At 44.5% G+C, this 15,545-nt stretch overlaps 1 protein-coding gene across 3 annotated transcripts in view; it reads right to left on the reverse strand.

Moving 5' to 3' along the window:
• Positions 1–15,545, reverse strand: part of Sash1 (SAM and SH3 domain containing 1) — a 224,609-nt gene that overhangs the window by 127,069 nt on the left and 81,995 nt on the right. For all 3 annotated transcript variants that reach the window (XM_029482360.1, XM_029482359.1, XM_021174241.2), the window contains one exon: positions 435–563. In XM_029482360.1, coding sequence (XP_029338220.1) covers positions 435–563 — 129 coding nt within the window. The remainder of the gene's footprint in view (positions 1–434; positions 564–15,545) is intronic.

The raw sequence follows: 15,545 nt of genomic DNA on the forward strand, positions 1-15,545 counted from the left end.
GGAAAGGGAAAGGGAAAGGGAAAGGGAAAGGGAAAGGGAAGGGAAAGGGAAGGAAAGGAAAGGAAAGGATAAAGGACAGAGGGGGAGAGGGAGGGAGGGAGAGAGGAAGGAAGGAGAGAGAGGGTGGAGAGAGGGAGGGAGAGAGGGAGTGAAGAAAGGAGGGAGGGAGGGAAGAAGAGAGAGAGACAGACAGACAGACAGACTAGCCTTTTGATGACTGCACAAGAAGGTTGGTCATATTGCCCCAACACTCATTCAGAAGAACCAAGTTGGCCTTTGGGGCATCTGGCATCTCACCACACCTAAGCATGAGCTGACAGATTAAGCCTGCAGGCACCATTGGGCTGTAGGACGGACGGAGAGGCTGCAAGGCTGGAAGTATCAATGGGAACTGCCCACTCGACAGCAGCCACATCCCACACCTGCACACTCACCACATCCAGGTCCTGGGAGACACGGCGTTTCCGGAGCTCCTCCATCCGCTCACACACATCAGAAAAGCAGGTATTGTAGTAATCTGCATACTGCTGTGCCAGGTCGTCAATGTTTCCCAGGGAACCATCCTGAGGAAGGAAGAGACAGGAAAAGGAGAGGCGGTCAGATCAGCCCACTTTGGAACAGCCACATAGCATCTAATTCCCTGCTAATGGGTGTTTATATAGTAATAATAATAATTATATATATATATATACATATATATGCATACATACATATATAAAATAGTGGCTGATTGAACACACACACACACATATAAAACAGCTGATATTCATTACCTGGTACTCATGGGCCAGGCTGTTTTATTTGTGAGATAGTGTGCCCAGGACAGTCCTCTGAAATGGGACCAGGTCTTTTCCTTATTGTATTTTTTGGGTAAGCTAGCTCAGAGAACACGAGTATCTGCCTGTGGATTCCAGGGCTAACAAGAAACCAAGTTTCTGGATCTATTGGCTAAAGCCACAATAACCAACTCATACCTGCCTTGCCTGGCTGAGAGAGGAGCCACCAGAGAAGCAAGTGCAGTCAGTTAGCAGACTCTGTAACAGGCTCATTGATATCCAACCATGACCACGGCTGCACAGAATTTCCCAGAAAGCTTCTCAAAGACTCAGATGTCCAAACTCTGAACAAAGTCTGGGACTCCTGACTCCATGGGAGGAGGCTACACGGAGGTCATACTGCGTCCCCTCACGGGAGACAGAGAAACAGAAAGCCTTTCACCACTTGTGTTTGCTAGGAGTCATTATTCATTGTTGCTGTCATGCATATTCATGATATTCATTAGATTTATTATTAATTAGACATTCAGGCACAAGAGCGCAATGCAGAAGTTCACCTGAATAAATAAGTAAATACGTCACTCGTTTCTTCACAGAGGCAGATTCCCAGGCAGTGCTACGGGTTTACATCCATTTCTGTGATCCCTCAATTATCTCTCAAGCTCTCAGTGACACTGGGTTAATGACAGTACCCGCCAGACAGTGAGCCAGAACAGAGCATCACCTCTGAACATGCAGACCGTCTGGCACATGGAAAATATGCAATCCTTCCTTACCCAGTGACATTCGCTACAATCGTTAACCACCCCGCAGTCCCCAAGGCTAGTGGATTCCTCAGCACATGTCTGAACACGTGCACACGGAGGGTGACCAGGATGCTATATGGGTCTGAACTATGCATTTCTCCTATCATGTCTTCCATCCAAAAGACACCCTCCACTCCTGTTTCTTTATCTCTCACATGGCTTCTATAATTTAGGTGACTTGACCAGGACAGCCAAGAAGAACATGATTTTGTTAAGACAGCCACAACTGATAGACGACCTAAAATTCATTCACACCCGATTATCCACAGTGCAGACTGGTCACCAGTCCCTTGGGTTCTTAGTGTCAGTGCATTGCGGGCAGCAACAGATCTCTCACGGTAAAGCAGACTAACAGCTAGCAGACGTCTTCTGTGCAAACCTAAGCCTTGGAGGTCTAAGGACGAGAGAGTCGGCGACCATCCTATCCTACTTTGTCTTTTTTTTTTATTTTTTTTTAGGAACTAAGTTGGGAGCGGGGCACAGAAATTGAAATAAATGGTTTTCTAGAAATGTTCCTGCCTTTCGACCACTAACACATTCTGCCTCGGAGGGAACTGCCTAGGCGCTCCTAGCACACAGACGGTGAGAGAGGGATGCAAACAAGGCCAGTTGAACATGTCTGGGCAGAAGTTTGTCTCCAAATACAAATCAGCCTGTCTGGGGAAAAGAAAAAAAAGACAGGCTAGACAGAGCAGAAGAGGAGAAAGTCCACCATCTGCCTGCCAGGTTTCCAGTAGGGAACAGTGAGTGGCAAGACAGAAAAATGGGGGTGTCCTTCTCAGTGTGTCTGAGGAGAGTAAGACTCGAAACACTGGCTGAGAGAACTCATTGGCATGAGTCAAGAGTCCCAATTCCAACAACAACCAGGGCTCTGGAGAACACTGGGTTCCTCACTTTGTAGTTCTCTCCGCACTGTAGTGCTATCCTCCCCCAGAAACTTCTGTCTCCATCCATCGTGGAAGCAACACACTTTTCACGCTGGACCAAATACACTAGGCTCCATCTTCTAATACCCAACCAAGTAGGCTCACTAAACGTGTCAAACTTCATGTGCCACCTTGCCTGCTATTGGTGTATGTGTCTGTCTGTCTGTCTATCTGCCTGCCCGCCTGCCTGCCTGCCTGCTTGCTCATACGTGCATGCAGTGTCCACTGAGACCTGAAGAGGGTACTAGATCTCTTGTATTTAGAGTTACAGACAGTTTTGGGCTCTTTGTGGGTGCTGGAAACCAAACCTGAGTCCTCTGCCAGAACAGTAATTGAGCTTAATTGACCCTCAGACACTTCTCCAGCTCTGGCCTGCTAGTTCTGGGTTCTGTCATTCTCATTCTCTCTCTCTCTCTCTCTCTCTCTCTCTCTCTCTCTCTCACACACACACACACACACACACACGCACATGCACACACACACACACACACACGCTCACGCTCACGCTCACGCATTTGATGGTGAATGTGGTTCAACTGGAAGAGCGCTTGCCTGCCATGATCAAAGCCCCAGGTTTGATTCCCAGCACAACATCCACAGCGCCCAGTGCTTCATGCCTATGAATCATCCCAGCACTTAGGAGGTAGTGGAAAGGAGAATCCGAAGTTCAAGACCATGCTCAGCTCCACTGATAGCTGGAGGCTAGCCTGAGGTACATGAGAAACCTGTCTCAAACAAACAAATAAAATGGATATTTCTGTACCACTTTCCCATTTCTGAGCTATAGATTCAGTCATGACTGACTGCTTACTTGAACTACTCCAGGCCTCCTGAAAGCATTAAACTACTTACAAAGATATATCCAAACTATATATTTGTTTGTTTGTTTGTTTGTTTTACTCTCTCTCTATTCTAAAGGTCTCTCTCAATACCACCTACCATCTCCCATCTAACACTGGCTACTGATGGGTTTCCTGTACCAGCTCAACAGTTGGCTTTTCAGCTCCATTCTGCATCACTCAGAACTCCGGAGGCCTTAATAAACATTTCTGTTACTCCCGAGGTAGCAAGCATCTGTTCTGCTCCAGTCAGGCCGCAGCCAGCCCATATTTCACACCTTCAATATGGCCATGCAGCCATTCCTCATGTGTCGCTCAGTGGGTAAGAAGTTAAAGTGAGGCAGCACAGCTGCCTTTGCATGCATCCAAATCACTTCCCAGATGTGCAGCGAGTCTCTGTAATTGCTCCCTTTCTCTGTCCTGATGATTTAAATGCCAAAGTGGCCAAAGACTACAAGAATGCAAGTGTCTTTCAAAGGTGGGTCTACCATAGTCACAAAATTATCTTTTTTTTTTAATGTCCCAATCAAATAGAACCACAGAAATACCTGGTGATTCTCTTTTTATCCATTTAAACTCCAAGCTCTTAAATTAAAAACAGGAAACTAGTAATAATGAAAAGGGAGGGGGGGAATTTTACGGTCTTGATGACAGGGATGCTTTCAATGGGAAGACTGGTCTCCAAGCTCACCCAGGTGTGTGCATTAAGTCTGCAAAGCTTTTTATGGGACCATCAGCTCAATGTCTGTTCTCCTCTGGACAGATATTTATTGGGGGGTGTGTGGGGGCAGGGGCTGAGCTTGGAGAGTTACTGTGTGTTCTTTCAAAGCGCTCTGCCGACCTCAGCATTACTTTGAACCAACTCGCCCTTGTTTGACAAGGCGACAGGGCTACTTTAGGAAAGTTTTTACCCCACTGAGTATCTGCAACCCAAGCCGGTGCAGGGATCTCAATGCTGCTGCTGATCTGTTCCACCCTGCATCGTCTTGTCTGTCTCAGTTTTCTGTCTCAGCCTCCACAACGCTGGAATTCCAGAGGTGAGCCAACACACCCAGCTTGCATCTTTCTTTGTGGAAACTCCACCTTTACCTACTCTAGAAGGTTCACCTTAAATGTTATTAAATAATCTGCTAGCAAAAAAAAAAAAAAGTGACTCTGTATCATGTCTTCAGTTGCCATCATAAACACCATTAAGAAAACCCTGAAACATTCCTTTTTCCTTTCTTTTAAAGTATTTAGTGTTGGCGCTGGAGAGATGGCCGAGACTCAATGAGCACTTGCTGCTCTTGCAGAGAACCTGAATTCAGCTCCCAGCACCCACATCAGATATAGGCTCTCAACTGCCTGTATCTCTCCCGCTCCAGGAGATCTGCGGCCTCCGGCCTCCTCTGCCACCTGCACATGTACAGACCCACATATACATAATTAAAAATATTTTTTAAGTAGTCAGTTTCTAGACTGGACTTTATTAATTTCCTAATCTGTTTCATTTCCTTATTCTCCCCTTTTTGGGTCTCATAGATTAGACAAGCCCAGTCTATAGCCTGACTTTAGGAAGAAAATTAACTCCATTTCCTTAAAAGACTGTGTAAGTAGACTGTTCAATTTTGAGTCATATTATCTTCCAGTAGGAGTTTTCTTTCCATTCCATCTTTATCAACAAGAAAAAGAGCTATGGGCAAATCCAACCGCTCTTTCCATAATAACAGTGCAGGCGATCACCAGCATCCATACGGAATCTGTGTGCATGAAATCTGGGACACACTAGACAGTCCGTTCAGTGGGTGACAAACTGTAACCTGCTCCTGAGGCCAAGAAGCACATTTCTATCTGGCACTTTATACAGCATAAAGATACAGGACAAAGCACTTTAAACAAACAGTTCAGATAAGATGGACTGCTGTTGTGATGGGGGGAGGGGAGTGGGGGGGATAACTACTTTGTTCTCTCAACAACTATTTTAACAGTATTTCTCAAATTTATCCCAGTGAAACGTTAGTCTCTGGAAAATGTAAAACTGAGGAGTCTAAGAAAACAGAAGCTATGTATATGGATATTTTTGCTCTCTTCTCTCCAGATGTCTTTTATGGCTTAGAACACCTTTGACAGCCAAAGCAAAGCAAAGACCTCTGAAAACACCGGGAGCCAAGGTGAGACAGATCTTCTGGCGACTATAAGCAAATGAATGCAAATGAACAGTAGCAATGAGAGAGATCTTATGTAGACTATGCTCAAATGAAAGCAAGGGAACTAATGGTCTTCTTTCCTGCATGTGTGGTGTATGTGTGCATACAATGTGTACACAAGGTACCCAAAGGTATCCAGAAGAGAGCATCAGATCTCCTAAGGCTGGAGATAAGGTGGTCATAAGCCATCTGATGTGTGTGTTGGAAACCACACGCTGGGCCTCTGGAAAAGCAGTTACATCTCTAACTGCTGCATCCTTTTTCCAGCCCCTAATTTCTTATTGTACGTTTCCCTAAAGGTAAGCGCTCTAGGAGAAAGCCTGTGTTTTGTTGTAACTCTTTAAGAGTTGACAGAAGAAAGGAGAGCAAACTCCTGACTTATAGTCTCTCTCCATTTCAGTCCTTTTAAGTACATGCATGGTGTACTTTTCCGAATATAAATTGTATGTTTTATTTATATTGCTCCTTTTTCCTTGGATAGATAGAGACTGCATGAGTCCATGAGTGTATGTACACACACACACACACACACACACACACACACACACACACTACAAGCCAAATCCATTAAAAGAAATCACTGCACTTCAAGGAAGCCTAACTGATCTCCTAAAATGAATTCCCAATGCGTTTTCATCCTTAATTAGCTTGCTTAAAGGTTTTGAGCTGATAAAGACTCTCAGCATTTTCTCAGGTAAAACTGCTGCAAGTGAACAGATAGACAGCTTTAGTCCTGGTTTCTGTGTTCAGCCTTACTGAATTCGTGCAACGACACTGCTCGACCAACTCTGCCATCCCATCCCTTCCCATCCCATCCCATCCCATCCCATCCCATCCCATCTTGTTGAGTATGTTTCAAGAAATGTGTTGAACATATAATAACTGATCTCAGATAGCTGATTAATCTCTAAGGCATCGTTTCCACTATTTCTAGAGATGGTTTGAACTGGACCACAGTCCAGGAAAAAGAATTAATACATACAATTACATATCTACACTAAGGGGAATGGATTATGAGGTCATGGAGAAGGGGAGGAAGGGAGGGTGCACGCCCACATAGCAGGTGGCTGGAGAGGGCTGACTTCATGCCTTCCACTCCCCTCTCCAAAATACCCAGAACTTACCAGAACCTATATAAGTAATTCTCTCTTTGGCAAATAAAGTCTCACTATTGTGTGTAGGTGTGCCCCAATTAACACAAACTGCTCCTGACAGAAGGCAGGATGAAGCATTCGCCCTGTCTTCAATGCTTAGCTCTCAAGGCTAGACCACTGGAGTCCCCATAATCTGAAGGAAAAAAATATCAAGGGAAAGAATGGGGCTATAGGACCCACTCAATGAGTTTTCTATCTGTTCACAAGTATCTACTCATATCAGTCTTTTTATTCTACACTTCTCTGCAATGTACAAGAGTGTACTTCAGCGGTACAGCTTTTTCTCCAGCCATGAGTTCAACCCTAGCACCACAGGAGCAATGACAAAAACAGAATACACAGGACTACATTCTAGATTCGATAACTAGTAGTAAGAATGCAATATATAGGGCTGGGGAGATAGCTCAGCAGTTAAGAGCACTAACTGCTCTTCCAGAGGTCCTGAGTTCAAATCCCAGAAACCACATGGTGGCTCACAACCATCTGTAATGAGATCTGATGCCCTCTTCTGGAGTGTCTGAAGATTTATATATAATAAATAAATAAATAAATAATGCAATATATAAAAAATTAAGAAATATAGCCAGGCCAGGCGTGGTGGTGCATGCCTTTAATCCCAGCACTTGGAAGGCAGAGGTAGGTAGATTTCTGAGTTCGAGGCCAGCCTGGTCTACAAAGTGAGTTCCAGGACAGCCAGGGCTATACAAAGAAATCCTGTCTCAAAAAACAAAAAACAACAACAAAAAAATATTATTGTTGCTTAGTTTACTTAATGTGGCTAGACGGCCTAGCCTCAGAAATGTGTTAAAGGGAGTTAGTGAACATAAGGTCTCTTTGCAATTGCAGCCTCTAAAAGAGCCATTCTGTTTGCCATGTATGATAAGAACCCAAGGACTTGAAAAAAGCAGAAGAGAGCAGGGCACTGATAATCTGCTTTTTAAATACAAGTATAACTTCAGCCCCCTGTGCACACTGGGATCTAACAGATGGCAATTTTAGGCTGAACTCATTTTCCATGTCTAAGCTGCCCTGAGCTTAACAGAGTCCCAGATCTGGAAAGAACAGCACAGTTAGTTAGATGGGAATGAAGTCACCATTTCAGGCCATGCTTGCAGATTTTGATGAGGGTGAATCACTCTTCTCTCAAGATGACTTTGGCACCTGAACCCGAGAATGAAGGCAATTTTATTAAGTATGACTGACCAAGATCTGACTGGGAAAAAACTAGTCTATGACATTCCCAAATTGTAGCAGTAAGTACGGTAATCATGAAACTTCTGAGGAAATTGTCAAACACTCCACAATATACGAGTATTCTGTCATGCTTGAAAATTCCTAGAAAATGATATTCTTCTTGGGGTCTGGCTGGCTCTCTCTGGTATTCTGGCCCACCAGCCTCCTTCCTCTTCCTTTCCTCAGTGCAAATGGAGAAACAGGTGTCCTAACCAACTCTATCATACCTGGTGGATAGCAGCCACCACACCTGTAATTCCAATTCTTCAAACGGCTTTTCGATGCTGCTACCAAAAAGCCACATACTTAGGAACTAACAGTTAACAGCTACACAGTCTGTGTCTGAACTCCAGGCATCGGAGCTCATCATATACTCACAAACCGGCTCCCACCCCATGACACAGATAGTCTGGCAAGTCTGATAATCCTGCTTTGCCAAGAACTCATAGAGTCGGGAGGGCAGGGGAAGACACAGAGATAAAACAAGAGTCAGTAGGGACTGAAAATTCTAGATGTGACATAGCAATTCTGTGACAATCTCTCTACTTTTGTCTGAAATATTCTATTATCAACGGTCTTTTAAGGATGTGTTTATGTATTCGTTATCAGCATAACACTTCCTAAACTTTTGAAGCCTTCAGCTAGGGCTTGTACCTCGTCCCCGATTCCATAGCAACACCCTACATTTAACCAGTTATGTAAGAAAGAGCAGTCCAGTGAGTGTGCTTCCCACTCATCCGCACATTGTACCTCTCTCCAGAGCTCCCGAGTTCATTCAGCAACTATGAATTGAGAAATTTCCCACTATACCACATTTTTTAACGGTGTTACTTTGATTTCTTTATCTGTTTTTAGATGTGTGATACCACACCATACACGGGAGAGTCAACAGATAACTTGTGGGAGTCGGTTCTCTTCCTTTATCATGTGGGCCCTCAGGATTAAACTCAAGGTCCTGAGGCACGGTGGCAAGCTTTAACTTTCTGGGCCATCCCCCTGGCCCTACATCATCATTTTAATGCAGACTGGTAAGCTTTTAATCAATTCTTGTTCTCACAGACCTTAAACCCACAATGCAAGTCTCGTGAGTGAGACAGCGGATCAGAAACGTATCTCTAGAAACTGTGGTAAGTAAAAAGGCATGGGAAGGTAGAAATCGTGGGAAGTGGCTCGTGGCAGAAGCAAGGACAGTGGCTCTTAGATTCTAAGAGATAGACCAACTTGTTTCAAGAAGAAAAGCTACTTAAGACTAAAGCATCAGATCGCAGAGGTCCAGTAGGTTAGAGACAGATGAGGGACCCCAGGGTTGGGGCTTCTTGGTGAGTCGATAATCACACAGAGCTCTTTAAGCTCAGAGAGGTGGCATGCAAGCATTCTGCTTGAACTAGCCATGTACGTCCAGGACAATCAAATCACACAGTGATTTTAGAGACAGTGTCACTGATCTCATGAACAGCATATTACACATAAAATCGTCCTCGAGACTTGTGGTATGGCAGCACCTTGCCCCTCCCCAGCTAGAAAACCACCACTAAGAAAATGAGGAACTGATTCTCTCTACCACATCTCATTTCTGTCAAGTTATGCAACCATCCATCCATGCTGCTGATACCAGCATTCATCACATAAGGGGCCCCAGGAGAAGCACAACGGGATGTATGTGTCTCCGTGATCGCTGCCAGCAGACATCTTCCTATCTTTGTCATAGAAAGGCTTGCACCCCAACAATAAAGACTAGATTCAGTTGAGTCCTTTCTTCCAGGGATAGCTGGTCAACCAGGGAAAGAAAAGCTACATGGAATATGAATGGCCTGTGAAAGAAGGAATCGTGCTGTGGCCAAGGACACCAGGCATGGATGAAGAGGTCTTACATGTGAACTCCTCTCGGCCAGTTATTGGTTAATGGTCCATGGTAAGATGTAGCACCTCTCCCTAGTATCTAAAATGGTAGCGCTGTTACTAACCAATGGACAGGATTAAGTAAAATGCGTGTAGTATACATCTATAGTAGTAGGGCAGCTGGTACCCAGGAAATACTCATGACGTCATCCCCCTTTATTAACAGGAAGGCAAAACCCCACATCCACCCGTATTATTCGAAAGAACCAGGTCATACCACATGGTCACTCATAGGACTCCAATTTAATATACACGAAGACACCTAGAAAGTCAGGAAGGATCTAGAACATGGCCTCATCTCATTACTTCATCTGAACGATGAGTAATGGAAGCTGGAAGGCAAGGTGTTGACATTCTAAGTGTTAATAATGCTCAACATACTGAGGGCTATAAATGTTCATGTAAGCCAAAGGCTATTGTTTCTTTCTGCTTGTTTGTCTTTTCCTTTCTGTTCTCTGTTTGGGGAGCAGGGTGTCCCTGTATATAGCCCTGGCTCAAGTGTTCTATGTGACCATAGGCTAGTCTTGAGTTCTTCTTCTTCTGACTATGGTAATCATGACCAGCTGGATTTGTTGTTATTTTGTTTTGTTTACCTTGCTGTTATGGTTTTCCTTTTGCCCTTTTGATGTTTTGTGTCAAATATCACTACATAAACCTGGCTGGCCTGGAACTCACTATGTAGACTAGGCTGTGTTTGAACCCACAAAAACCTACCTGTCTCTGCCTTCTGGGTGCGGGCAGTAATGGTATGCACCACCACTCCTGGCCCAAAGCTGATTTTTTTTTTTCCCGAGACAGGGTTTCTCTGTGTAGCCCTGGCTGTCCCAGAACTCACTCTATAGACCAGGCTGGCCTCGAACTCAGAAATCCGCCTGCCTCTGCCTCCCAAGTGCTGGGATTAAAGATGTGTGCCACCACTGCCCAGCCCAAAGCTAATTCTTTTTTTGTTTGTTTGTTTGTTTGTTTGTTGAGACAGGGTTTCTCTGTATAGCCCTGGCTGTCCTGGAACTCACTCTGTAGACTAGGCTGGCCTCGAACTCAGAAATCCACCTGCCTCTGCCTCCAGAGTGCTGGGATTAAAGGTGTGTGCCAGCATGCCGGGCTCCAAAGCTAATTCTTAAAGCAAAAAGGTTAAATGGAAGTTTCCTTAATGTAGTATGGTTAATTAAGGCCATTAAGGGCTTGCCATCTTCTGGGGTCCCAATATTCCACCATCGTGACTTAAATAGCTGGTGTGGTAGCACATGCCTTTAATCCTAGCACTCAGAAATCACAGGCAAGGAGAGTTAGAGACCAGCCTGGTCTACATAATGAGTTAGTTCCAGGGCAGTCCTTGCCTACACAGAGAATCCCTGTTTCAAGAAACCAAAAACAGAAAAGAAAAAAACTAGAAAAGAAAAAGAAAAAAGAAAACACCAGAAGCTTGTCTGCCTGACTCCTTGATATTCCACTCACATCAGACAGGCAGGAACAGGAAAGCACAGCTGGAAAGCCTCAGGTCCAGGTGTGGAAAGAAAACAAACAAATTGCAATGTTGGAGCCTCAGAAACACTCAAGACTCCTGGGGCAATGAGCAAGCAGGCAGGTCCCATGCCGAGGGCAAAGGAGAAACGTCTTATTCTTATTACTGACAACTGTTTTTGAGCCCTTGTTTCAATAGACATCAACTGTGGGACATCTCTCAAAAGTCAGGATGAAGACAATTTGCCCAGGCTCCTGGAAAAGACCCCAAGGACCCCAAGCAACATTTTTTCACACACCTCCCCCGACCCCCAGCCCCAGGCTCCTTTGTGGCTAGCTTCTGGAACCAAACCACTGTGCTAAGAATCTCATTTTCAACTCCAGTTCATGCACAGGTTATAGATGGGAGGAGTGACAGTTTCACCTCAGACAACTCTCTGACCCCTAAGGTACGGGAAACTGGGTGTAAGGAGCCTCTGTTTCACAGAACGGCTCTTGCATATGAGCGTGCCTGTTCCAACAGCTGTCTGTCCATCAACCCATACAACTGTGTGAACGCACCACCCCGGAGGAGCAGACAGTCAGACTCGCTTTGCGGTTTCTTGAGAGCTCAAAGTTCTCTGCTCACTCCATTATTTCTCTTCTGGATGATCTCAGTTTTCATCCTAAAAGACATTTGCTTTTGCCAAAATATATAATGTAGAAGTGCTCTGACAGACACCGGACGCATGTGGGTTAGTTCTTATCCTCAAACTTAAAACATCTGAGAAGCTGAGAGCAGAGAGGGCTCGATTGCTACCCAGTTCTGCTCTGTAAACGGGACGATCCTCTTAACACCTGCAGCAGCAGGCAGTAAATATACGCCTGTCTTTCCAGATGCGGATGGAGGGAAGAGAAATGTCCATGTTTCTCAAATAGCCCATGAGCTGGGGGGTTACTAAAGAACGCCACTGGATTCCGTGTGTGGCATCTAATGTTCTGGAATCTACCGCCCATTTGGGGGTGGGGGGTGGGGGGGACAAACTGATCTAACAAAGCATGAACTTTTCTACCAGCGCATCAATCAGAGCCTGGGGAGCAGCTCTTTACTCCAGCATCCCCAGCTGCTCATTCACACATTTGGGTCTGCAAGGATGCAATCTCACATGGGAAATAAACTAGTTAGGACATGTCCACATTTTCCTTTTGCCCAGACTACTTGCCTCTTCTGAATGGCCTTATAAAAAGATGGGGGGGGGGGGAGTTTCACTTTCTTCTTTTTGATGTGGATAGAACAAATAATGCTTATTTTAATTGACTACACTGTTGGGAGGAAAGCCTACTGTGAAAATTAAATGTGCTATCAAGATCTACAGGGGTTTCAGGGAGGGAGGTTGTTGTTGGGTTTGGGGGGGTCGTCTTTGGTTTTCTTTTTTTGTTGTTGTTTTTTTTGTTTTTATTTTTTTAAAGGAGAGTCTGATTCTGTCATGACAGTTTCCCCGAGTCACAAACACGGCAGCGGTTCAATGACTCATTTTATACCTGGTAATCAAAGTTTAGGCTCCCTTCCTGTGAATACAGAGATTGGAAAGTCCTACCAGAACCTAAGAGCCCATGACCCACTGACCCACTGAGCAGACTTCTTTCCTAAGTTCCTGCTTCATTCTGAGTAAGGGCCACAGTCTCGGTGACATAGCAAAGTAAAAGGGAACACAGGGCTGGTGAGATGGCTCAGCACTTAAGAGCCTAGGCTCACATCTGTCTGTAATTCCAGCTCCTGGGGATCTGGCCTCTTCTAGCCTTTGCTAGACACTCAAATGGTACCCAGACACACATACATGCACAACACCCATAGACATAAAGAATGAAAACTTAAATAATAATAAAATTAAAAGAGATGACACAAGGGTCAACCCCCTGCCTGGCTCGCTTCATCCCTCTCTACCATGCCTACTTGTGAAATACCCCTGTCTCTGCCTGCTCTGGTTTTCCTACTTACTCGCCCTTACCTTTCAGACATCTTTCAGCTCTTCTGAGTCTCAGTAGACTGAGTAAGTCACTCAGTTGATAGATAGAGTGCTTGCCTAGTAGCCACAAAGCTCCGGGTTCAACATCAGCTCTGCATAAACCAGATATCATCAGACCACACACCTTAGTGCCAGGGAGGAGGAACCAAGAGAGTGTGGCATTTCAATTCAGCCTGGGCTATATGATGTCTGGCCTCCAAATAAATTAAATAAATATATAAGTAAATCGCAGTCTCCTTCCCCTATATCTAAAAGGTCTGATGAATTCTCTACCTTATATGTCTTTTTCCACTTTCTATACCTAAAACAGTTTGCTACTATTAATTTGATCTTTATCTCCTCTCCATTTCCCAACAAAATGTTGACTTCCAGCCAGTTGGTGGTGATGCACACCTTAATCCCAGCGCTCAGGAGGCAGAAAGGAGCAGGTGGATCTCTGTGAGTTCAAGGCCAGCCTGGTTTGTGAGCTCCTGGACAGCCAGGGCTACATAGAGGAACCCTATCTTGAAAAAACAAAAACAAAAACAAAAAAATGTTGTGTTCCAGAGAGAGAATATCTTTCTGAGTTTTATTCCAGGTTTAGGACCAATGTTTAGAAGCCTCTCAATATAAGCATATTAACTGTGTGGACAAAGGACCATGGGGGAGAGAAAAAATCAGACGATCCATCAGTAAGCACTGTGCCAGGCTGGGCCTGGGGGCAAATGAATAGTAACACTTTATATGTTGCTTTATGTTTTAACTTTCCCTTTAAGTAACAAACCTACTTTGCATCCCTCAGACATAAAAGTAGCTTGCATGTTTTAATTTCTTCAACTCCCATGTCTTCATTATCATTTAAAATGCCAGTATTAACTCTGCCAGTGCCTTGCATTAGTAAATCTCGCCAACCTCTTTGTACGGTTTCAAAAGAAACAAATGGAATACAGTTCAAGGTGTTAATTACACACGCTTAATAAAAACAAGCCCCCGAGACTGTCAGCTCTAACACCGAGCACTTTTATGTGTGTTGGTTTATTAGTTTTATACATGTGAGAAAGTCAAACACAGTAAGCATAATATTGCAAAATAGCTTCTACCAAAGGGAAATTATTCCACTCCATAGCCAAGCCTACGAACAGCTCTAGTCTTTAAGTCCAAGAGTCAGGGAACATAGCAGCAGCAGAGACAGGTTTCTGCATGCTGGTGGAGACAGATAGAGGCGACATGGTGTGTTCCCTTCTGCAACCACGGCTCAAACAGGGAGACAGTTATTTGTACTCTCCTAAGATGTCCATATGAATGGGGGGTATTCCAGACATTCTGTGCCTTTGGGACACAAAGTGTACCTGTGGACTAACTGGATAATATTTTGTGTGACAACTAGAGACAAAGTTCTATGCACAACTATGAATGGGAGAAATTACTGTGTTCAAAAATATTGTGGAACAACCCTTTTTGATCTCCAATTTTGATGTCCCCTGATGTTGTCTCCCTGTGCTGCTTTGACTCTATGAATATGATAGAGGGATGTCTGGACTCTACCTGCAGAGTGACCTTGGGTGTTTGTCATGACTCTAGGTCTCAAAAGCAGGCTGGACAGATGGCTCAGCACTTAAGTTATGGCTTGCTACACAGCTATGAGAACCAGAACTCAGGTTCTAGCACCACATAACAACCAAGCAGCCTAAAAGCACCGGTAACTCCCACTCTCTTCTGGCTTTTACATGCGTGCACACTCACGTGCACACACGCACAATGTGCACAGACTCAGAAACACACACACACACACAGAGAGAGAGAGAAATAATGTTTTGTTTTGTTTTGTTTTGTTTTGTTTTGTTTTGTTTTAATGGGTTTCCCAGACAGGGTTTCTCTGTATACCTCTGGCCATACTGAAACTTGCTTTGTAGACCAGGTTGACCTCGAACTCACAGAAATCCACCTGCCTCTGCCTCCAGTGTGCTGGGATTAAAGGTATATGCACTTCCACCCCTGGCCAATAAATAAATCTTTTTAAACAGAGATTTCCAATTTCTGCTTGACTTCATTTTCTCCTGAACGTTAGCCCGACAAATAAGCATCTTTCCTCCTGGTCCTTTAGTGGCAATGGAGCCCCTGCTCAGAAAGACAATGAAGGGGGAAACAGACCTTGTGGGAAACTTTGTGGCACCATCGAGGCTGGCATTTCAACAGTACCTTCAGGACATGCAAAGGGGACTTAGGAAGCATGAGACAAACATGCTATCTGCAGCAGTTAGTTCATATACACATCTTTTT

This window comes from Mus caroli, chromosome 10 (assembly GCF_900094665.2).
Source record: "Mus caroli chromosome 10, CAROLI_EIJ_v1.1, whole genome shotgun sequence".
Lineage (NCBI taxonomy): Eukaryota > Metazoa > Chordata > Mammalia > Rodentia > Muridae > Mus > Mus caroli.